Source organism: Rhinolophus hipposideros (assembly GCF_964194185.1).
Source record: "Rhinolophus hipposideros genome assembly, chromosome: 19".
NCBI lineage: Eukaryota > Metazoa > Chordata > Mammalia > Chiroptera > Rhinolophidae > Rhinolophus > Rhinolophus hipposideros.
In genome coordinates this window covers 5,294,892-5,319,304 of record NC_138065.1, presented here as the reverse complement: position 1 = coordinate 5,319,304, position 24,413 = coordinate 5,294,892, and the positions used below count along the sequence as shown (strand labels likewise).

The 24,413-nt window shown below is 45.1% G+C and overlaps 2 protein-coding genes across 2 annotated transcripts; one reads left to right on the top strand and one right to left on the bottom strand.

Annotated features, from left to right (window-relative positions):
- Positions 1 to 559: 559 nt before the first annotated feature.
- On the top strand, positions 560 to 7,659 carry POLR3GL (RNA polymerase III subunit GL). Its single transcript, XM_081026923.1, has 8 exons — positions 560 to 671; positions 2,998 to 3,165; positions 3,501 to 3,630; positions 4,493 to 4,561; positions 4,908 to 4,964; positions 5,185 to 5,258; positions 5,390 to 5,503; positions 5,810 to 7,659. Exons 2-8 carry the CDS (start codon positions 3,040 to 3,042, stop codon positions 5,894 to 5,896), a joined length of 657 nt encoding a protein of 218 aa, XP_080883049.1. The 5' UTR covers positions 560 to 671; positions 2,998 to 3,039; the 3' UTR covers positions 5,897 to 7,659.
- Positions 7,660 to 15,205: 7,546 nt separating this feature from the next.
- Positions 15,206 to 20,255, bottom strand: TXNIP (thioredoxin interacting protein). Its single transcript, XM_081026453.1, has 8 exons — positions 19,473 to 20,255; positions 18,909 to 18,981; positions 18,637 to 18,784; positions 18,330 to 18,432; positions 17,947 to 18,203; positions 17,689 to 17,845; positions 17,433 to 17,584; positions 15,206 to 17,302 (listed from the first exon to the last, which is right to left on the bottom strand). The coding sequence occupies exons 1-8, from the start codon at positions 19,720 to 19,722 to the stop codon at positions 17,267 to 17,269; spliced, it is 1,176 nt and encodes a 391-aa protein (XP_080882579.1). The 5' UTR covers positions 19,723 to 20,255; the 3' UTR covers positions 15,206 to 17,266.
- Positions 20,256 to 24,413: the final 4,158 nt, after the last annotated feature.

The window sequence follows — 24,413 nt, the reverse complement described above, 5'->3', positions numbered from 1 at the left end:
TTGCCAAGGGCCAGGAGAAGCTGCAAGGCAGTGGGAAATGCAGGAAACACTGGGCTCCTGCTCTGCCTCCCCAACTCTGGTTCTGATTCCTAATTTTTCCTTCCGCAAACCCTCTTCCCAACTTCTCACAGACAACAACCCACAGGGGAAACATTTTTTTTAAAAAAGTATTGATTGGTGGTGCTAGAGGGAAGCAGTGTAGGACTGAAGGGAAGGTTGGAGTAATGGAGGAGAGGCCAAACTGTGAAACCAGAGTCACAAAAAGACTGTTCCTTAATGAGCAGGTTGCCTAGGGGTTCATTTCTCTGTGGGAGCTCTCTCAACTGAGTCCCTCGGTGAGATCTGAGTGTCAGGTTCCGTTTGTGAACTCTCTCGAGCCAGGGTCTCCTCCATGCAAGATGAGGTCGAAATAACTGACCCCTGGTTAATTCTGCAATCCCATCTCTCTCCGTGCCGGGCTCCCTAAGCCTGGGTTCCGGCGACTCTCTTCCTCCCTCCTTCTCCTCGGCTGGAAGTGGGCGGACCTCCCTCCTCGGCTTCTATTAGATTGGCCGGGAGAACTCACCAATGGGGAGCTCCGGGAGGCGGACCTAGAACGCCACCCGTTTGAGGAAGACAAGGAAATTTCAAGTTGGCTGCGGCTTTGGCTCCGCGTGGGGGAGGAGCAGCAGGTAAGGCACCGATCTGGTGGCTCTGACCCGGTTCGGTCCCACATTTCCCGAACTAATTCACCAGGGCAAAGCTGCGAGATACATAGACAACGCTTTCTGGCAGTCTGTTGGATCAGCCCCCTTCTGGCTCCCTACCCTTTCTCCTCTGGGTTCCCACTTGCTGCATTGATTGCATACCAGAGAGCTGTAGTTTTCTTTTGTGCATAGGCGAATGATATTAAAGCAGAAAGTGAGAAAGATTTATTCTTGTTCCTCTGACTCTTTGCAATGGCATCACCTTCCCCCAAATCTGTTAATATTTGTCCCCTGTCTAAGAGTCTGATAGACTCCTGTTACCTATCAAGATTCAGCTGAAAGATTACCTCCTTCCTACCTGTAGCTTTCCTGGACCACCCTGTCTGCAGAATTAATTGTTTCCAGTCTGATGGTAGCATTTTATGCATACCTGTATGACAGTACTTAAGTGCACGCAGTTTTTAATGTTACTATTCTTAGAATACAAGGTTTTGTAGGGCAGGTTCTAGTACTTAATACACAGTGCCCAATAAAAGTTAATTGAATGGAATTGATTGGGGATGAAGAATTTATACTCCTAGCGTAATTAGGGAACAATTAATAAAAGACAAAATAAAATGCAATATAGTATATAATTAAGATTTCTTAAATTAGTGGTTCATAATATAATTGCTCCCACAGTTCAGAGAAAGGAGAAAGCTAAGAAGATTGGGATGGTGAAGGGAGGCTTTATGAATCACAAGGTCTCAAGTTTGGAATAGCCCTTAGAAACCATGTATTCATTCATTCAATGGATGTTTATTGAGCATCTACTATATGCCAGACACAATGCTAGACAATGGGGATCATAGTGAATCCTCTACAGTAGACATTCATCCTTCCTCTGATAAACCATGTTTGGTAAATTGTTATCTAACTTCTATTTAAATGTCTTTTGTAAGAGAACTCCTTATCTTGCTTTGCACATCATTCCATTTTTGGATATTTGTCCTTCAGTTAATATCAAACATATTCTAAACAAATATAATAGCTCAATGAAATGCATTCCACACTTCCACTGTCAAAGAGGGAGCGCTGTCCTAATGATAGCATTCTTAAAAATAAAGAAAACCATCCCTTTTGTTTTCTGATCATAGAAGTAATACACATTTATTCTAGAAAATTCAGAAACATAAAAATATAAATAAAAATGCCTATTATTTTGCAACCATGATGTTGTGATAACCATTATTACTTTCACATGTATCCTTTCAATTTCTTTTCTGCATATATGTGTATGTGTGTGTAGATTACATAACTAGGGCCATACAATAAATACAATTTTATGTTTCCCCCCCACTTTAAACTGTGAACATTTCTCTGCCTTTAAATATTATTTGAAGTCATGTTTATGGCTACATAATAGTCTAAAATGGATATCTGAACCATTTATTTTCTTCTTGGACCCTTTATATTATTTCAGATTTTTTACTACCATGAATAGCTCTCTGATGAGCATCCTGACACTTATACCTCTGTATCTGATGATATCTTGAGGGGAGATTATTTTTTTAAAGCAGGATTGCCTCTGACTGGCCCCTCAGGACTGATGACAAGAGGCAGAGTTCAATTCAGCAGCAAGAGGAACTTTCAATTCAGCAGTTGATTACATTGGAATGGGGAAGACTGGACCCCATCTCTTTAGGAAAATGTCACCACAAGCTGACTGACTTATAGAATAGACTACTGCACTGGGAGGGGGTTTGGACTAGATAACTTGATGGGTCCTTCCAATTCTAAGACTCTGTGCTTCTAAGTGATATTTAAAAAGATGTTAATTTGATTGTAATGGTTCTTCTCCCTACTCCTGCTCCCCCTTCTCACTGACAGCAAGACCAACTTATCCCTCTGTCCCCACAATGCCTGACACACACTACTATTTTCATGGTAGATGCTTAATAAATGTTTAGTTGAAATGCACTGCATTGGATTGAATTGGGGCCTGGTTGGGTTTGAAGAGCCAGGGAGAGAAAGAATTCAAAGGTCATCTGTAGATATGCAGATGGTGATAAATATCAAATTTTCTTAGAGATGTACGGAAGTTTTATCCAAAGATCCAATCACTTTTCCCTTTGTGCTACAGTTATACTATATTGCAATTATCTGTCCTGTTGGGACCATGTCTCCACATTTATAGTTCCAGAAATACCCTGCCTGACACTATGCCTTCTCAGTCAAAATTTTTCAGGTCCAAGGGGGAAAAGATTGAGTGTCTTGTACCTCCCTGGATTCCTATCCATTCTACTGTACTTTTAATTTTTGTCTTTATCAGGTTTTTCTCACTGGATCTCTGACAATCCAGGCCCCCTCCACCATGGCCAGCCGGGGCGGGGGCCGGGGTCGGGGCCGGGGCCAGTTGACCTTCAACATGGAGGCTGTGGGCATTGGGAAGGGGGATGCTCTGCCCCCACCTACCCTGCAACCTTCTCCACTTTTCCCGGTGAGTGCCTTCTCTCCCTTCCCAACCCTCCCAAGTACCCCTGGCTGACTATGATCCGGGGTTTCTCCTGGGCCATCATAAAACCATCCTCATCTTGCCCCTCCGTGTCTCTATGCTTCCAACTCACACGGGATGTTTTCCAGGCAAGGAAGTGTCTACCCTTACTTCCCACATTCCCAGCTCCCCAGCTTTCACAATGCTGTGTTGCCCCCCCCCCCCATTTTCCTTTGGCCCTTTGCTCAGTAGGAGCATTGGATTGAATTGTGCTACACACCCTTCTGGATTTGTACTCTGGCATTTTCTCCCTGGACTGACCACTGTCCCTGCCTTGTTAGCCCTTGGAGTTCCGTCCAGTGCCTCTGCCCTCAGGAGAGGAAGGGGAATATGTCCTAGCACTGAAGCAAGAGCTCCGAGGGGCCATGAGGCAGCTTCCCTACTTCATCCGGCCAGCTGTCCCCAAGAGAGGTCAGTTGGAATCCTAGCGTCATTGTGTTCTGAATGCCTCTGTAAGCAGTGCCCTATATTCAGTACCATTGGGGGCCAGAGATGCCAGAAGAGGTGCCGGACTAATGGGGGAGTCCGTCTAACTGGGGAGATCATAATAATTACCCCTGCATTTGAAATGCATGACAATATCCATAGTTTGTTTTGAGTCTCACAATCGTCTTGGGACAGTAGGAGGTTAAGTATTAAGACATCCATTTCACAGGTATAAATGGGGGAGATGTATTATAATTTTTAACAATCTGGATATTACAGGCACCAACCAATCAGAAGGGAGGCAAGCGCTGGGTCTCTGAGAAGCCCTGCAAACTAAAGTATTACCTCTTTGGTTGGTGGGTGGTGGAGAGGTTAGGGGGACCAGAAGAGACTGGAGAAGGGGCCACTTGGGGTAGTGGATATTCACCAACTTCTGTGGAAGTATAGTCATTCAGTTTATTGACAACCGGTTCTTTCCTTCTGAAGCCCTAGAAGCTGCAGCTCAGAGAGAGGAAAGACTTGTCTAAATTAGCCCCATTAACAAGGAATAAAGGCAAGACAGAAACCCTGATTTCTTGCTCTCTCGTATACTTTACACTGTCCCACAATATGGTTTACACTACCCCTCAATATGGTTATGCCTTTGGGTTAAGGGAGATAACAAAAACATTGTAATTTGGGGTGGCAAAGGGACAGGCAAAGAGTGTTGAAAGTCCTCACTGAAGCTGATACCCTGGGCTCTGGGTTTGGGCTGAGGGGGAACAGACAATTCCTGAATATTGAGAGGGCTGGGCCTGTTCTAGGGCTCTGAAAAGATAAAACTGACCTTTGGCTTCTGACCCCTCAGATGTGGAGCGTTACTCAGACAAATATCAGATGTCAGGGCCGATTGACAATGCCATCGATTGGAACCCTGGTAGGTGATGGGCCTTTTTATTGACTGCCCTTCTTTCAAATGTTTGAGATGCCTCAAGCCACAAGCCACCAGCCCATGCACCCTCCTCTGTCCCTGCTCCACTCCATTCAGTATTTACAATCCTTAGATGTGCTTATAAACACTCCCAGGCTCTACCTCAAAACCTATTAAAGAGCCCTCACTCCCAGGGAGGCATCCAAGACACAGTTTTGTTCCAAGAAACTTTGACCCAACTCCTTTCTTTCTCACCTTCATCCCAACCCTTATCTTTCCTTTAAAACCAGTCACCATTTTTAGAAGACCCCAGACAAGATCTTACTGAATTTTACATTCCCACTATTCCCAGATTGGCGACGTCTACCCCGGGAGCTGAAGATCCGAGTGCGGAAGTTACAGAAGGAGCGTGAGTGCATGGAAAAAGCAGGTTTCCTTCATGAGCTGTAGGGCCCAGACTGCTGGTGGTCTTGCCCGCCCTCCCAATTCCTACCCAAACCACCCAGTATTGTTGCTGGTGGCCATGGTGGCCACATGAGGGCAGCAGAGCGACATGTTCTCTACAGGAAGGTGGGTAGGAAGCAAACAAGGTTTGCTCTCTGATGTTCCCCTTTTGATCCCCTCACCAGGCACCACCATTCTACTCCCCAAGAGGCCCCCTAAGACCCCAGAAGATAAGGAGGAAACAATACAGAAACTAGAGGTAAAGAGAAAATGTGCGTAGAGACCGCCTGAGCCCCAGATCCATTTCCTCCGCTCTGGCCGGTGTGTGTTTCAGTTTTTCCCTTCTGGGAGCTGAGGTTGAGTTTGTCTTCCTATTCACCTTCACGTAAGACCCTGGAGAAGAAGGAGGAAGAAGTAACTTCAGAGGAAGATGAGGAGAAAGAGGAAGAAGAAGAGAAGGAAGAGGAGGAGGAGGAAGAGTATGATGAAGAAGAACACGAAGAGGTGAAGAGAACTTCCTCTCACCTGCTCCCTCTCGCTTGCCCTCTTGCCCTCACAAGCTCTAGGGATGTCAGCTCTTTCCATCAATCAGGAGTGTTCTCTTCAGTGAGGGAGGACCATAAGAGAGAATGCTCCCAAAGGACAGTGCCCTCCGCTTTATCTGTCCCTAGGCTCTTCTCAAGAGCGAAGGACTGTGGGAAGGGATTTCCAAGCCTGGAAGGGTGTGATTAGGAGGGAAGGGGGCCTGGTACACAGGGAGGAAGGAGAATGCCGAACATGCGCCTGACTTTTCTTTATTTTCTGTTTCAGGAAACCGATTACATCATGTCATATTTCGACAACGGAGAGGACTTTGGGGGTGACAGTGATGACAACATGGATGAGGCTATATACTGACGAAGGACCCTAAACAACAGCCTGGACCTTCATATCTTTCTTGATTTAGGATACAGAGAGTAATTGTCCCTCTTACTTAGTTTTGTGGACAAGCAAATCATGTGCTCAGAGTCCCTGGAGATAGAAATGGAGAATGATGACAGGCAGCTCTCTTTTCTCCCTTTCTCCTCCCTCTACCTTTGTATCACCTCTGCTGTCTTGGGGAAAAGACAGAGAACCAATGTCTTAAATGTATGAAATGGAGAGGGAGGGTTGAAATAAGAACTGGAGTTGTTAGAGCTGAGACAGCCCCTACCCATTTTTTTTTTTTTATAGTTCTTTGTGAAGATCACTGGGGGTGGGAGCAGTTAGGAGAAACAAGGCCAGTTTTATATTTTTAAATAAAGAATTTTTATCTGTCTCTGTGTGCAGGGTGAGGCCTGGTGGGAGAGAGCTGGAGGAATGAAGGGGGTGCCTGGCTGAACCATTCTCTCCTTACCTGTCAGAGTCCAGTGTGACACCCTGGGGGGGTTACAGCCTTCCTGTCCTCTGCCCCTTCCTGTCCTCTGACACCTGCTCCCAATCTAGCCCTGCCCAGAACATTCGGGAAACTCAGCTGCAGGGATGTGCAGAGTGAGTAGAAGAGAATAGCTCACGCCCTAAAGACCAGCTGGTGTCTGAGCCTCTGGTCCTCAGGCCATGGGGACACGATTGTCTGTTCGCATGTGTTTACAAGGACACAGGCCCTTTCTTTCCCACATGTGACCTTGATCTTGTCCTTGTTTACAAAGAATGATTGCAGCTGATTCTGTGGGGAGAGTCAAGAAAGCCAGGTGCGGGGAGGAAATAGGGAGGAGGTGCCGATTCTTCAGCACACTCCGGGCCCTGGAGACCCCACTTTGAAAGGTACGTCTGTGCAGAGGGAGCCCCCTAAATATTCTGTTGTCCACTTCTAGAAGCCACTGTGTGGCTGAGTTGCAGTTTCTCTTTTGGTTCTTCCTTTCTGCAATTTAGTTAGGCTTTAGTTAGTTCACTCCCTTCTTAGGGGGAAGGGGGTCGGCAGCGTTGCTTTACAGGAAGTAAGGAGGGTAGGGAGGAGGGGACACTTGGGGACACTCACAGCTCTAAGAGGTGATTTCTCGCCCACACAGCTCTCCCTGGGGTGAGGTCACTTCCCTGAGCTCTGATTGGCTTCTGAAGAAGCCCTCGATGAGCTGATTGGTTCCAGCCACTTGACATGCTGCAGTCACGGGCTAGCTGCGTGTCCACAATAGGGACTGACTAGGAAGGCAGGCGCTGATAGCTGGGAAGCTGTCAGAGCAACCCTACTAAACCTGTGAAAGCCGGGATGATGGGATGCAGGAGAAATTTCAAGAAATTCCCCACCCATATTCAGGCAGGCAAACTGAATTCCCTACAGCATCGAGTGACAGTGACTGGCAATCTAATGTCAGATATTTCTGATCCCACTGTACAGAATGAATAGGGGCTCAGACTCCATTGAGGGAAAGCACTTGACAAGCCTGGTATGGGTACGGTGGTAGGTGTTCCGGTAGAAGAAGCCAAGAGAACAGAAGAAAACAGGGATAGAAATAGAACGTTCCAGAGTTATTGAGCAATTTGTGATGATTGATGTGTTTCCCTTTTTAGGTCTCTGAGGTGTTGTGAGTAAGTGTGTGGGGGGAAGGGCCAGAGAACCTGTCACTGGGGTTCCCCACAATCCCACTATAGCCTGTGATTACAGCTAAGGAGAAATGGATAAGAAACAAAAGTAAAAGACCTGGAAAATCTCCTTTTGCCCTTCTCTCCTACACACACACACATACCAGTCCTAACCTGGTTAGCCATATGATTGTCCATGTTGGGGTCATATCCAGCCCTCTAAATCCCACCTAATGCCAGCCTGGGAACTTAAAAGAATGGGAACAAAGAAGATTCTTGACAAGAGACAGTAGAGGAGAACTAGAACACATCCCTGCCCCCCACCTGTATACACCACCCCCCTTTTCCCATGAAATGGGGGAAAGGAGGACAAAGGTTACAATTACCACTTGAGATCAGTTGTACTGCCTCAGAGACCAAGCATCGGACAGATGGGACTTTTTTTGGACTCTTTCCTATCTGGCTTCCTGCACCTCCTGTCAGGTGACCTTGCTAACAAAGCCAGAGACATGGGACCCAGCAGCTTCCCAGATTCCAGAGCCGTTCCCACCACGGGCTAGACTGTTTCCATTGACCTTTCCCCCACTTTCCACAGGCTCTGTCAGACAGGGCTGCTATTCCTCTGGAGAACCAAGTGAGAGGGCAGAGGTTGAGGTCCTGCTTGTAAACATGTCGAGAGGACCCACGCAGTGCTTGCTCAGCCCTGTACTACGTACCTGCTGGGGCCTGCTTATGTTGAACAGGTTACTCCTACGCCTGTAGGCTGGGCTGCATTGGCCCCAGCCAGGGTAGGTTCTCTGGCAAGAATCTTCTTTCCCTACCCTATGTTCCTAGCCTCCTGGCCCCCTCCCATCTTGGGCAGGAAGCTTGAGAGTGGGGTCTGCAAATTTAAGTGCAGGGACCCAAGTAGTTTCAGGGCTGAATAGGAAACCTGGAAGCAACGTGCAGTTTAGAAGATTGGGAGTGCAGACCAAAGCAAATTTGAGGGTCAAATGTCAGTGGGTAGGAACCCCTCAGTTTGGTGAGGAAAAAGACAATTTGAATGGAAGGAAGGGTGGCTTGCAGGAATAGGCTGGTTAAGAACAAAGCCAAGGGAGGGGGCTGCCATCTCAGCTGGGCAAAGCACTGGTTTATGGTCCTAGCTTCTCCGCTCGATAGCTTTGTGTCCTCAGGAAAGTCATGTCAGGTCTCCAAGTCTCAAATTCCTCCTGTATGAAACATATTTTGGATTAGAATGTCCACTGGGAATCCTTTAAGTTCATATTGCTCCACCTGCAAGAGTCCAAATGGTTCAGAGGACAAAGGTCAGGACGTGTCCAGCTTTTGCTGAACTCCTTCCATCCACTGGATTTCCCACCTTATTTTCAGCTTGGGCAAGCTAAAGATAACTCAGGCATCTAGCCAGTCCTTTCCAAGAACCTGCTTCAGCCTGAGTAGCAGGAGGATCAGCAATTCCATCAACTAGCAAGGAAGGAGATAACTCCTGCAGAAGAGTTCAAGGTCATGATCTTCAGGCCACGACTCAAATTAAGCAGACCACCAAGATATTTCTGACTGAGGAAGGAGGGAGCTGGCGAGGCAGGTCTTCTCTCTTTCCCTCATATATCATATCTGGCCATAGGACAGAAATGAGTCAGACAGGAATGCTGTAGCTCAGTTACCTAGTCTGGCCAGACCAGGGGTGACCCCTTCTCTATTAACCTTTTCCCTAGTGAGGTGCACTTTCTCCCCAAGGTCGTTTGAGATGAGAAAGCTGGAAATAAGAGTTCCAGTTTCCTAGTATCACCTTAGAAAAACCCAACAGGACTTAATTTGCTGTTTTGTATCCTGGAGGGAACGGAGGGAGGGTGCCCCTGGAAACCCAATGGGAATCACTGTGAAAACAATCAAACAACCGTAATGCAGGACCTGAGGGGCTAAGTGTGATCACCTTGGGAACCCAGGACTCTGGGGGAGGAATCCAGAGATTCCTCAAACCTCGTTCTGACCAATGCACGGTAGGGCTGTGTCCCCCTGACCTCTGAGTGTGGGACTAGTCTCAGTTCTCAAATCTCCCTCCTCCCAGATCTCAGCTGTAGGCTGGACCTCCCAAACCTTGACCCCTGCTTATCCTTGCATCTTCACATCCTGTGATTCCATTTCTCTTGGTATACAATAGACAAAGGGAGAAAATATCCCCACCCTGTCCGTGACATTGTTACACTCAGGGCGGCATTGAAAGTACTAGAATAGGAGGGAGATTAGTTAGACCTGCCTTAGTCTTACTAAAAGGGAAGGGGGTGGATGTGGTGCGGGGAGGAATTCACCTAAGTCCAGGACACAGATCTGGGGGACTCCTATCTAGCAGAGAATAGATGAAATCCCATTTGGACAGGGAAAGATGCCCTGGGACTTACCCTCCTAAGCTCTGTTATGGCCAGAGATGTAGCCATTCTGGAGAGGAAATTACCTCATCTAAGGTGGTCAAAGTAACTCTTTTACCTCATTTTTCTCCAGCAGGGGTGGTAAGAGGAAATGAAACAAAGACGGGCTCAGTGGGTGAAAAGGCAAATGCTGACCATCCCTTTTCAAGGCCCTCCTCTCCGTCCCCAAGCCTCTCTCCTGACCCCTAGACAATCTTTCCTGTCTAATCATACTTGGCTGCTCTTGGCCTCTCACCTTTCCCTTACTTGGCCTGGCTTCTGTTTTGAGACTTGCTTTTCACTCTGAGCAACCACTCTAACACCTGTCCAGAGATATCAGGGGTGTCCACGGACCCCTCAGGAGCTGGCCTGGGCCAGGCCAGGAGGAGTGACTTATGGCCAGAGAGAGAGAGCGTGTCTCTCAGACTCATCCTTAATGACTGAGAGTCTTTTCCTCTTCTCCACTCTCTCTCCATGTCTTTCTTTCCATGTCCCTCTTTGCCTCATGTCTTTAGTGTCCTGTCTTTGCCTCATGTGTTGCTTAAAGTGGATTTTTCATGGATGACGTGGTGAGGAATACTTGGAGCCACAGAATACACATGGCCCATCTTCCAGAATGTCAATTTTACGTTTGAGATTTGGTGGGGGAGATAAAGTATATTTATACTTAAACTACACAAATACATTATATGGCATAAATTAAATAGTGCACTTTTGAAACCTAAAATACATATTTCGAAGACATTTCTGGCTTGTGACAGGCTACGTTGGACTGCTCTGGAAGCCCCGGGGAAAATAGTTCATTCTCCCTACTTTTAGGGGTCCTTCAGAGGAAATATTTGAGAAGCATGACTTAGAGCAGAGGTGACAACTTAAGACAAATCTAAGGCACCAGACAGGAGTCGGGCAGGTAGGTACAAAGGAGTGAAGCAGGTGAGTGCAACGCAGCAGGGAGCCGTGAGAACTTGTAAATAAGAGCCTGCCTGGCCCCTTCAGCTCCCGCAGGTTGATGCTATGAAGGAATGTGGGCTCAGTGTTAGCAAATGATTGCCATTTAAGAGAAGCCCGAACAGTAGAGTTTAGTGAAATTTGGTGTTTCAATGTTTATAACGAATTGAAATTTTTAGGGAGAAACTGTACAGGTTTCTAAATGTCTGCAAGCTGATTCCATTTATGGACCCCCTGTTTGCTGCCTCTGACCTCTACCAACATTTCTTCTACTTTCCAAAGGAATATGAGGCCCAAATCTGGGCTCCCAAGGTTTCAAATTCTGTTCCCACGAGTTGGGAGTTAGTGGGGTGCGTGAGGTTGCAGGAGAATTTGGAGATTTTAGAGCTGAAGAGAAGCCTCTGACAGGCTACACCTTTATCCAGGGGAGCAAAGGAGCATGGGTCACTGCCCAACCACCCTTTCCTTGATCTACACGGATAGGGAGCTGAAAACATATTTTGTGGTCTGTAACAGAAATCAAAGATTCCTCACAGTGGGAAGGAGAGTCAAGCATGAAAAACCAGGAATGGAGAGAAATCCTGTGAGTCTGGATAAATGAAGGAGGAAGTCCGAATTTTAGTCAGGTGAAGTGGAGATGGAGGGCACTTGAGCCAGAGAGCCATAAAAGGGAAACACAGTTCTCACGACCCTGACCCCACCTCCCCTCCCAGCAACCGAAACCCTTCATCTGTCCATCTGTCCAGGAGGTTAAAAATATCCAAACTAGGCGCCCAGCCAGACATTTCCAAGAACCTGTTTACTGACCCTTTGATTGACTTGGAAAGATAGTCAGCAGCTTCGTCATCCAATAAGGAATGAGAATAGACCTTGCTTGGCATCCCAGAGCTCAAAGCACGTGGGATTCACAATGATGTCTTGTGTTTTCCGTCCTCCTCTTTCTCCCATCACTTCATTGCGGAGATGACCAAACACTTGGTAATCAGAAAAATCCCAGCCTTCAGAGTCTGTTTATTTTTTTTCTTCTTACATAACAGGCCCAATGGCGAGTACAACAGGGTCAAGCCCAGGGCAAGGTCATGACAAAACAGAAATAGTCTAAATAGGCTAACTTGGGTCTCATCAGTGGGCTCACCTCCACTGGTTTTTGTGCTTCTCAGTCTAGTCCACCTCAGGGGGGAAAATCCAACCAGATGCAATACCTTCAAATAAGGAGTCTGAGAGTTCTCTGTAGTGTCACATTGTATAAGCAACACTCTCTGTTCCTCAGTTTATCACTCCAAATGGTGGGAAGCTTTCCCCTGGAGTTGTACACTAAAAAGTTAAGAAAGCTTAGTTAAATTCAGAAGGTCCCAGGGGCCTGAGAAGCACACTGGGAGTATGAGAGAGAACACTCGAGTGCCCCCAGATCTACATACCATGAGATGCCAGGGGTGGGTAGAGGGCCCATCCCTGCCTGGGGATGGCAGTCCCAACAGTGGGCGACCTGTCCCCTACCAAATAAACTCCAGGCTGAGTTAGCTTCTATACCTCTTCTCAGACTGTTTTGTCCCCCAAACACAAGAAGGGAATCCAGGGGAACAAGGAAAGAATGGCCTTGCTTCTGACAGGTCAGAGAGCAAGAACAATTTGGGACAATTTGGGAAGAACAATTTGGGAGTGAACTCATCAAGGTACCAGTGGTGGTGGGTATCCCTCCTCTTTTATTTTAGATAACAAGCACTGTACTTGCTATTCTTCTAACACCTCACATATATTTTTAAAATCTTCACAGTAATCTATGAGGAAGGTACTGTAACGATCACCCGTTTTACAGACAAACTGTAGCAGAGAGCTTTAAAAAGTTGCCCAAAGTCATACAGCTTGTCAAGTGGTAGAAGTAAGATTTGAATTTAGACAGTTTGGCCTCAGGGTACATGTGCTTAACTACCATACTACACTATCTCTCCTTAATATTAACAGCATAGGAAGGCTGATCCTTGGACTTTTTCTAGGCTATAGACTTATCTATTGGATCTGCAGCCATCTCTGAGGAGTTTTTGTTTTGTTGTGTTTTCAGCTTAGGAAAGGGAAGCAGATGTAGAGTCAGAACAGAGAATGGGACACAAGTTTCTGCTCTCTCAGTCCCAAACTATTGAGGTCGGGGTGCTTGGGACAGGGACTCAGCCGTTGGAAGGTCGGTAAAATATTTTCCATGTCCATCTTATGCATTCCGTCATCTAGAGATGGTTCAAGGAAGAATGCCAGGAAAAGCGCTGTATGCTGTTGAAAGAACTGCACAAAAGTCACTCGTTCACCCCACTTTGTACACTTCAGCTCCCAGGATTGTTTTTTGTTGACCAGATTCTCAGTCAGATCCTTTCCACACACTTTTGTCTCCCTGTGCCTTAGCCAAGTTATTACATCCTTATGTTTCCAGTCTGTTCTGGAATATCCAGGTAGCCAAGGACCCGGGATGGGGAAGTATCTACCCTTCTGTTGTTCATTTCACTTTCTCTAGCTCTCTTCTCTCTTTAGGTAATTTTCTTCCTGTCCTCTCTCAAATCTTCCTATACCAGATTGGACCTAATGAATAAATGATACCAAGAACTGGATCTCCTCTAATGGCTGTACATGCCAGTGATAGCACTTTAAAAATTAAAAGGCATATGAGAAGAGCATGGAGAAGGAAGATCCAAAATATCTGCCCACTTTCGGTAGTGGAGAAACCGCCGGGCCAGTACCCAGGAAAGTGGATTTAAGTGAGCATATATGCAAGAAAAGTCCTGGGGTAGGTAGAAGCTGTGTATAGGAGGCAAAGAAAGTCTAGTGGGGCCTTTTGTGCTCTAAAGGAAGGGTGAGTTTCCTCTGGGTGAACAGCTAGAGCTACTTATTTCCTTCCTCAGATTTTGGCCGCACTGTTCAATATGGTAGTCACTAATCACATGGAGCTTATTCAATGTAAATTAATGAAGTTGAACAAAAATAAAAATTCAGAGCAGCCGGTTGGCTCTGTATGGTTAGGGAACAGTGTTCACAGCACCAAGGTCGCCGGTCGATTTCCACATGGCCTGGTGAGAAGCAACGGCTGGAGCTTGGAGCTGAGCCACAGGTGGGCAAAAGGTTGGTAAAGTGGTTAGAGGGTGGTGCTCATTAACACCAAGATCACCGGTTTGAGTCCCACATGGGCCAGTGAGCCGCGCCTTCCACAACTAGATTGAAAATGACTTGACTTGGAGCTGAGCTGTGCTCCCCCGCAACTACCACGTTTCCCCCAAAATAAGAGCTAGCTAGACAGTCAGCTCCCATGCGTCTTTTGGAACAAAAATTAATATAATACTCGGTCTTACATTAATTTTTGCTCCAAAAGACGCATGGGAGCTGATTGTCAAGCTAGGTCTTATTTTTGGGGGAAACATATTAGATTGAAAAACGACTTTACATGGAGCTGATGGGTTCTGGAAAAGAACACTTCCCAATATTCCCCAATTAAAAAAAAAATTCAGTGCATCAGTCACAGCAGCCATATTTCAGAGCTCATTAGCCACACGTGGCTGGTGGCTACTGTGTTATTGCAAATATAGAACATTTCCATCACCATCGAATGTTCTGTCATAGGGTACTGGATTTGAGGTATTAGGTATCAGGAGAGAATGCATATGTTCTGGCCCTTGGAGGATCAAATCTCTAGCAGACCTGGGTGTATGTTATCTACCCTCTCCATGCCATCCTCTTCTCAGATCAAGTACCAGTAGCTAGGCCATGCACACAACAATTTATGCCATGGTGTCTCCATCCCTTTGTCCTGCCCTCTGGCTTGCTCTTGTATTTGTTCCACCCCTCCAGACTCTGCAAAATCAGCTGCAGAAAGAAACTTTTCCAACAACTTTGACCTAGTTTCCTGGTCACAGATTTGAAAAGGGAGGAGCTACTAAATTCTTGAATAGGTAAGTTAAAGAAGGAAGCAGAGATGAGAGTAAAGGTGAGAGTCATCATGGTGGTAAGAGCTAGAGACTTGGGATACCTTGGTAAGGAAAAACCGACAAAGAGCCAGGAAAGGGCAAAAGAGGTACTGAGAATGAGACGGAAACAAAGATAGTAGTGGAAAAGAATCAATTTCACTTTCTGTTCAATTCACATAGATTTTATGAACTTCCAGAAGTCTGATGTTTGGAATTAGTATGTGGAGGCCCACAGAAAAGCCAAACCCCACTCAAGGACTAGGACTGGATCTCCCATTTAAACGACTCAGAAATTAGAAAGTACATTAACTCCTGCCATCTCAGGGTTTCTCATCCTAGTCACTCCTTTAGGAATAAAAATCATTTCAAATAGAGGTGGGATTGTGGTATCAACCTATTTTTATTACCCTACAAGGAAGAAATAGGAACTGCAGAAGCATACATATCCTAAGGGATTAGGGTGTGGTTGAATATTCAACAAACATTTACTGAGTTGTGATTATGTGCTTAGATAGAACTGTGGTAGAAACTGCAGAGATAAAAACAGGAGCAGCCTTCAAATAATTTAATACTCCTAACTCTAAATCCTCAAGTCGTAAGTAATTACCTCGTCTTGTTGTGTATAAACCAGGTTTACACTGGAAACTGAAGCCAAATTGTAAAACATGGAACCGTAAACCTTTCCTACCAAACACCCTCACAAACCTCATTTCCCTGTATTTCAAGAGCTCCTTTTAAAGAAGTCAGCTCACACATTCCAATTGAAGGAATTCAGTAATGATTAGCTATGGATGTAGAAAATAGCTGAGACCACCAGAATCCCGCTAGTTCTTTAGTGAATTGGAAAGACTAAATGCAGCTCAGATTCCTCCTCCTTTCCACCTTCCACCCCTCACTGACTAGAATCATTAGGATTAATTCTGTAATGTTCTCTACAGAATTTTCAAGAATGAATTGTGAAATAGGGAAATGCTCCTTCGGGCACACTTGCTAATAAACTTCTCCAGCATCATCTCACAGACAAAAAAACAAGTTTTTGCCATTAAAAAAAACACCTTTATTTTTATTTATTTTTTTTTTACAAAGAATACCCCCACCTGGGGTGAAAATATATCTGGTAAAGTACAAAATATAGTTTCTTATCATACAAAAAGGTACACAATTAACAAACAAAAAACTAAACCACCTTCAGCCCACATACTTTCTCAGAAAAGGGTGGAAGCTCAGTGCTGACACAGATTAGTGAACAAAGTGCTAAGGCTAAGGGGGACTCCAAGTGCTAGCGGCTGCAATGAGAGGGCTGTCAACATCCCAGGCCCCCTAACACTGAGCAGGAAAGGGTCCCTGGGGCTTCTGTGAACACCTGCCCTCTAGTTTCTTATGGCAAGGCTGGAGGATCAGTGTTGGAGCATCTTGATTCGAGTTCCTCCTAAGGTTTAGAGACGTCACAGTGGGCACAGCTGATGGCTGATAGCAGCAACCCTTCTCATAACATTAGTCACAATTACAGAATTCTGTACACTGGGAGTCTCAAAAGTAATGCGTAATACTTTTTTTTTTTTTTTGTCCGTGTGCTTACCCTTAGAGACACAGTAGACCAGTTTTAGCTTACATTTGAGATAGTAAAAAAAAATTTAAAAAATATATGACAAGAACTAAAGTGCTAAAAACATCCCCTCGGAATCAATTCCAAGGAGTCACATGGTAAGAAAAACACATTCTCCCACAGGAAGATGTTTGCAACAGGAGAACACAGTGCAACAGGCTCTAAAAATGGCTTTTAAGACCTTTGGTGGGGCATAGTTACAGCTACTTTAAACCAGATTAAAGTACATTCTAAGCAAAGACAACCTTAGAGCTTCTTCCCTGTAATTCACATAAGAAGCTCTCCCCCAAGTCTAGGCCAAGTTTTTCTTTCTTTTTCTGTAAGTGTAGAAACAAAGGGCAACAATGATTTTAAGAACCTCCTTTTCCAAAGTTTTGGCCATGATTTTTTTCATTTTCCCCATTTGCTAAATTGGCCGTGCTCCTGATGGTACAAAGTTCAAGATCTGATATTGTGATAACGATCGATACTCCCCTCCAAAAAAACTTGGGAAGACCATGCCAGAAGGCCATTTCTACCCCTTATTCGAAACTACTGAAGATGCTTCAATTTTCAAGGAGATCTGAGAGGAGGGGTGGGCCTGAGTTCTTCTAGCGTTTTTAAACCCACCTAGCAAACACCCCGATATCACATCTCGCTGGCTGAGGATGAGTGCACACCCTTTAAGGCCCAGGAGATTGCCTGCTGATCTCCTACATTCGGGAGTCAGAGGTTAGGGTGGACCCATCGCCCATTGTAGAGACTGTTCAGTTCAGTCTCTGAAAAAGTTCGAGTCCAGGAAGAGAGGTGGAAAGAAACACGTAGGTACAGCTGCTTCTTGTCTTCCACATGCTCACTGCACATTGTTGTTAAGGATACAGGGATCCACCTGCAGGGAGAAAAAGACAAAAGATCCTTTAGTTTTAGAAATAAAAGAAAACCCCAGTTTAGCAATCCCTCCAAGTTATCATCCTATAGAAGGCCTGGGATAAACGTAGTGGTAAAATGACAATTCTCACCTCAGTGTAAGTAGGTGGTGGCATGAACTTGAACTCAGGAGCATACATAAAAATAGGGCTGTCTTGAGAACCGTCTGTATCATCTAACAGAGGAGTGGTGGGGCTCTCCAATCGGTGATCTTCAGGAATGATATCCATATAGCAAGGAGGAGCTGGAGAGAAAAAGTATGGGGATAAGAAGCCTGGCCAAGAATTTTCACAATTTTACAAACCCAAGCAGGCCAGAGGGGAAGAAAAGACATGATGTCTGGCTCACCTTCTGGGGTATCAGGGATGTTTAGATCCACCCAACTCATCTCAGAGCTGGTACGGCTGGCCATGCTGGACGTCCGGCTGCTCAGACCCGACTTGCTGCCAATTACCAGGGGTAGGTCAAGAATGACTTTCTTGGAGCCAGGGACGCTAACATAAATCTATAAAAGGAAGAAGGCACTTTGTTAGACTACAGGTCTAGAGAAGACATCCCTGTCTTTTGACAGATGAACAATTTCTCTCTCTAGCCCCACTCACTCACCCTCAAGAAATATTCAACTCGAAGGATGTCGCAGCCCAGGATGGAAGGCCTGATCTTCTGCACTCGAACGCTCTTGCCACGCCATGATGCACAAGTTCCTGAGATAATATGATTGCCCCTAACTGATGACAACTTCTGCATCAGCACCTTGGTTTGGCCATTGGCAAGGTAAGTGTGGCGGGCTAAGATGGCAGCTTTGGGAACTACGATGCGGGAACATGTATTCTCAAAGTCAGCATGGATGGAAATCTCGTCACCTAGCGATCAGAAAAATAAAAATGGATGCTCAGTAAAGTTAATGACTTTTCTTCTATCCCTGTCCTCACCCCCAAACCCATGGTTTCTGTTCTATCAGTCTACTGTTTTAAGCTCTAGGTTTTTACCTTCACAGAATCCTTTTCTGTCAATGCGGGCAGAGACAGACACCCGCCCATCAGGAATGAACATGCAGGAAACTTTCTTCTCCTTTTTAGCAGACACAGGCGCCTAAGTAGAATGGAGGAGAAAAGGTTTTTTTGAGAATTTCTAGAGATTCTTTTCTCTGCTTCTTTTTCCTTTCCCCTGCCTACCTAGGGTAGGCAACCCTCCCACCTTGATGACTTAGGACTTGATTCCCTGAGGTGCTTCAATCTAATGCCCAAGACATTTGACTTATCCCTGAGACCCATACAATCTTCAAATGAACCTCACCATTAAATCAGGGGTATTGATATCCACTAGATCCATCACTTCAAAGTTTTGCTTTGTTTCTTGCGTTGGCTGACTGGGGCGATCAAGAAAAGCCTTCACCCAGTAGTCTACACCCCCGTATTTTCCTTTGAAGGATGTTCCCAGAGGCCTGTGTCAAGTAAAAACAAATATTATAATTAAGTTAAATATGCTCTCCAAGAACAGAAGATGATCAAAGGAGGGGAAGATTTTCACAGACTGAAAGTGCAAAGATGCATTTAGCTGATACCTACCCCTGAGGAAGCTCAAAGCCGAACTTGTACTCGTATTTGTTGCCAGGTCTCATGATCACCATCTCATTCTCACCTGAAGGGAGAGAAAAGTGAGTAGCCATTAGGTTTCTTGTTACACTTAAAATGCATCTCTGTGATCAGGAATTCTTAGGTGGCATGCAAGAGTATTGTAGTACCCTAGTTTTCACCCCTCCTATTTTTAAACGAGAAATTCTGATACATGTTGTTGGGCAGAAAATTGCAAAGCCCTGCAAGGTTGAGGGTTAAGCTACTATCACCTCAAACAGGAAACAAAGAATAAGCACCTTATGTGCACACACAAAAAATATTTTTAAAGACCTAAGGCAACATCCTTGCAGGTCCAGAACACGGCACCCTAAGAAGCTGTATTCATCACTTTTTCGGGGTGGTTGCAAATTAAAACTAAAAGAGAGCCGCAGCACAGAACTCAAAAGCACTCAACCTGAGCCACTTAAAATATTTAGTACAGGCTCCATTTATTCATTTCAATCCTCTTCTCAAATCAGCTTTCACCCTCCAGCAGAGCATGTCTGGGTTACTCACCTGTTGGCTGGTCTTCCAGGAGAAGCGTGTCTTCGTAGCGCAGGTACTCCAAGGTCTGTTTGCACTGCTGGGATCCCTGCATCCAGAGGACTCTGGCCACTCCGCAAGCCAAAACCCTGACAGCTTTGACTCGAGTGACTTCACACACCTCCACTATCACCCGGCCGGTCACCTTCTCCCCACTGCCGTACACCTTTTCAGGGTCGTTAAAGACCACCTCAAAAGACTTGATTTTCTTGAACATCACCATGATTGGGCTGGGTTGGCTTAAGGGTTAGAAACCAAAGAAGGAAAAAAAAAAAACCAAATCCTAAATCCAAGAACCCTTTGCAATAATCTAAGATTATTTCCCTCTTCGATTCTACTCAATTTTTGAAAAGATGTCAAAAACAACGTAAGCGGCTGGGTATGCCACGGAATTTCAAGAGAAAAAGAAGCTTGCTTTCCCCAATAGCTGGAGAAGCGCTCTGGGTTTGGCCGGCTGGCTGAGGACACTCCGTCTGCAAAAATGAGAGGGGAGTTCCAACCGAGATCCGGAAACAGCTCTATATAGCAGCGGGGCTGGCTGGGCCACGCGAGCGCTAGCCCGGAGGCTCGTGCTGCCCTCGTGCACAGCCCTCCCATTGGCTGCCCGGTCCTTGTTTACCAGGAGCCCGGCCAATCAGCGACGTCGCAGCGGCGCGTGGACACGGTGTGCTCCTGGCGGGGAAAATGGTTGTTGTGCATCGCTGCCTCGCAGGCGGGAGGGGGCGGAGGGCTGCGGGGCGGCTTCCCTTGGGTCCCGGAGGAAGGAGGACCTCAATGACCCTAAAAAATGTGTCCGGGGCCAGGGGCCTTCGAAAGGCGGGTGCAGACGATGCAGGGCGGGGAGCAGTGTTTGAAGGTAAAAGGAGAAGGTGCTTATGAGGGATTTCGTGCCTCGCCTTAACCAGCACAATTAATGTAGAAGCGCCGGTTTATTCCCGGCCCACAAATCGCTAGTCGTGTGAAAAACAACCCCAGAGCTCCAAGAATACTTGAGGATGGGGTGGAGGACAGGGAATGTTGATGTTACTGCTCGGGAAGGTCCCCCTTTGTCCTCTTGCTCCGCATCTGTGTTCAAAAACAAAACAAAGCAGAACTGGTCCCAGATTTGAAGCCTCTCTTCAGCCCTCCTGGGAAAGCGGCTGTGTGTAAATGATCGGCCTCCCTTTCTAGCCCTCTTGCCTGTGCTGTTTCTCACCCCCCCCACCCTGTACTTTCCAGACTGTTCTCTCGAACGGAAATAGTAAGGGCGTGTTCACATCCTGTTGCTTATTCCCTCATCTTTTCAGTTTCTACCTGCATAGTTGGGGAACACATTGTTTATGTTCCCCTAACTACCTTTTGACCTCTTTAGTAAGGTGCGTTCTGAAGACTTGATTATTTCGCACTCCCACCCCCCCCCGCCCCCATCTCAAGGAAGGGAGGGATGGGTGCTTCACTCTTTTCACTTTCTTCCGAGTTTCTTTCACTCTTTGTCTTCATTCCCTCTCCAACTCACTACATCAATGGCATGTACGTGTGTATCTGTAGCCCTCACACCTCTCAGCCTTCTAATTAAAAGCAGGAAGGGTCTCTTGTTTATAACAAGTGTCAGTGGGGAGATAGCTGTGTTCCTGTTTGAAGGAAGAACTTCCCTCTCTTTTCCAAGTTTTTTCTCCCTAAGCCGTTTAGAAATCCGTAAGAAATGAAAGAAGAGAGGTGGGTCACTAGAACATCATACGTTCCAATTAAAAGAGACCCTGACTCATCCTGTGCAATTGTCATTTGGCTTTCTGTCAGAAGGGTTGTCCCCTAGCTCGCCATGAGATGTCTTGGGAGCTGACTCCTGAGAACTTATTCATACATGCAGGAAGGTGACAGTTGCAGAGATACAGGGATTCTTCCTCTCCTTTTCTTTGATTCCTGAGCCCCTCTCATTTCTGTGTGGGGCATCAGGAGATTATTACCTCATTTCTTGTTCTGGAAAGAGGAAGATAATGTCCCCAAAATGAAGATGGGGAAGTAAAGAAGCATTAAAATATACAGAAATCCTACCCTCTCAGCAAAAAGAAGGCTATTGGTGGTTCTTAAAGATCCTTCTTTTTCACACCTCCTACTGGGTGGACACCCTATGGCTAACAAGTTATAGCTCAACCCCAATATTAAGCAAGCCCAAGAATCAGGCATCAAAACTGTTGGAGAACGCACGCGCGCGCGCACACACACACACACACACCCCAATTACCACCAACAGAAAAGGGAACATGTTGATCCTTAGAGTGTGGGGGTTTGAGGCAACACCCTGTTCTAGACAATTAACCAGTGAAGCCTGAGTTTTCAATCAGTATGCAATACTGACTGAATTTTCTGGAGCAGGGAAGATGGAACTCACCAAAGGAATTTTTAAAATTCAAAATTATGGCTTCTGGGAGAATTTTTAGTTTGATGGGTATGAAAGTGTACATAAATGTGAAATATCACAATATTTACAAAGAAATACATGACTCAATATTGTTAAACTCTGTGATATGTACCCATGTACATTTTGAGAGGATGGGAGGAGAGCCAGAGTAGTAATATTAGGTTGGTGCAAAAGTAATTGCGTTTTTGCAGTTATTTTTAACCTTTTAAACCACAATTACTTTTGCACCAACCTAATAGATCAGGGTGATGTTGATTTGGGACATCTTAGAAAAAGTGAATGCTGATATTTATTTGGGCACATCTCTGAATGCTGAATTTTTGAGTTTTAAAAAATCTGAGTATGATTCTGTCTTGCTCTAAGCTCCTCTCTTGGGCTTCAGTTTTTTCTTTCTTTCCCATTTTGCAGAATTCAGTACAGATTACTTGTTTGCTCTCTGTTATGTCTGGGTTCCCTTAAATGCCAAAAAACTATTTTGTTTTGGCAGCGGGCAGCTGCCTTACCAGGCTTGTGGCCAAGGCATGTTCTGAAATGGAGCTCTCTTGGACAGGGTTGTTCACGACCTTTCACCTAGTAGCCCGGTATTCTGATAAAAGCCTGCCCCCTGATTCTTTCTCAGTTCCTGATTGGAAGGAAGAAGGAATCTTGTAAACTCCTGTCCTGAAAATAGGGTGCAAACACTTGTGGGGTGCAGGGGAGAAAAGGGACAGGAGCTAAGTAGAGCTGAGTGCAGGAGTTTTGCAAGTGAGATCATCTTTACCTGTTCCTTCCCCACTCTCTTCAGTCCCAGTGCCAACAGGAAACAAGGTGGTGACTGTTGTTTGCCTTCCCAGAGGTGATTGAGTTGTGAAGCCAAAGGGAGGGAAGTGCCCTCAGCACTCTGTCACCAGTTAGAGACAAGAGGCTGGTTGCACTTCTCTTTTCTTTAACCTCTGGCCTGAAAACCTTTAAGACCTCTAAAGACTCGGTTCCTAAGGCAAAACAAACCCCTTTCTTTGTCCTTTAAATCACTTCTGTCACCTCCAGATATGAGGCAAATAAAGGTTTGAAAGGTAGTGTGGAACTGAGACTCCCTAACTGTGTGTGTGTGTGTGTGTGTGTGTGCCTCTAACTCAGACAAATAAGAATGCATTAATAATTGTGTGGCATCTTGAGTTCAAAATGCATTTATTGAGCACCTGTAATGGACAAAGTCCTTTACATAATTATGTCAATGATATTTTATTTGTAAGTTCATCTGTCATGTTGTTCCAGAAAGGATTTAAGGTTACACTGTTCATTTAATTCTCACAATAACCCTGTGACTCAGGGGTGATTAATTCAGGCTCAAAGGGTTAAGTACTTTGCCAGAAGTCACAGATTTTGTAAATGGAGCAAGATCTTGAACCCAGGTGTGTCTGATCTAAAGCACTGGATGTACTCTTTTCAATATGTTGTCCTACCTGAGCAGTGCTCAAGCACATGGTATCTTGTTTGATCTTCAGTATAAAGGATTCAGGGCAAGACATAAAGCTCTAGAGATAAAGACGACACTAACATTCTTTAAAAAACAACAACAGTTCCCTTATTTTATTTAAGCGATTTGCCCTAGGACAAACAGCTCGTGGAGTCACTCTCCAAACCCAGGCTTCTTAATACTTAATCTAGAGTTCTTGTCTCTAGGATACTTTGTGAGGGTATTTTTATTTTTTCAGTTTAGCTTTAATTATTAAAAACCTCATCTCAACAGGTAGGTTGTTGCCACAGGAGGGGGGGGGGCTGCTGGGTGAAATGGGTGAAGGAAGTCAAAAGGCATAAACTTCCAGTTATAAAATAAGTCTTGGGGATGTAATGTATAACAGTTAAAAATACTACATCGCATATTTGTAAGTTGCTAAGAGAATAGATTCTAAAAGTTCTCATCACAAGAAAAAAAATCCGGTAATTATATTGACAGATGTTAACTAGACTTATTGTGGTGATCATTTCACAATATGTATAAATATTGGATCATTATGTTGTACACCTGAAACTAATACGTATGTTTACTGTACCAAAAAAAACCCCCGAAAAACCCACCTCATTTGGAAGACCAAATTTCATGTGTATTGGGTCTATTTCTCTACTACGGTGAGGAAAGAATGGAGGTCTAGGAGTTGTCCCACTTCAGAGAAAGCTGGGGAGAAGAGATGAATTAATTTATTCAGAACTATTGCAGACTCATTTAAGATATTTGTTAAAGTTGCCTTATTATATTTAAAAAAATCTTAATACCTTCTCAATGCTATCGCGACATCTGTTTTCTTTCCTGTAACATTTCTTAAGAGAATAAATAACTTACACCACTTTCTCTGTTGATTAAACTTGTCCCTTTGTAGTCTGACTTCTACCACTGAAATGGTTTTTTCAGGGTTTCCAGAGGAAACCAGAGTGGTCTCTTAGGCCTCATTCTCCTTGACTCCTGTATAATTTGAAAACTGCCATCTTTCAAAAATTTTGGATTTTATCCTTTTCTCCTTTTGTAGCAATTCCTTTTT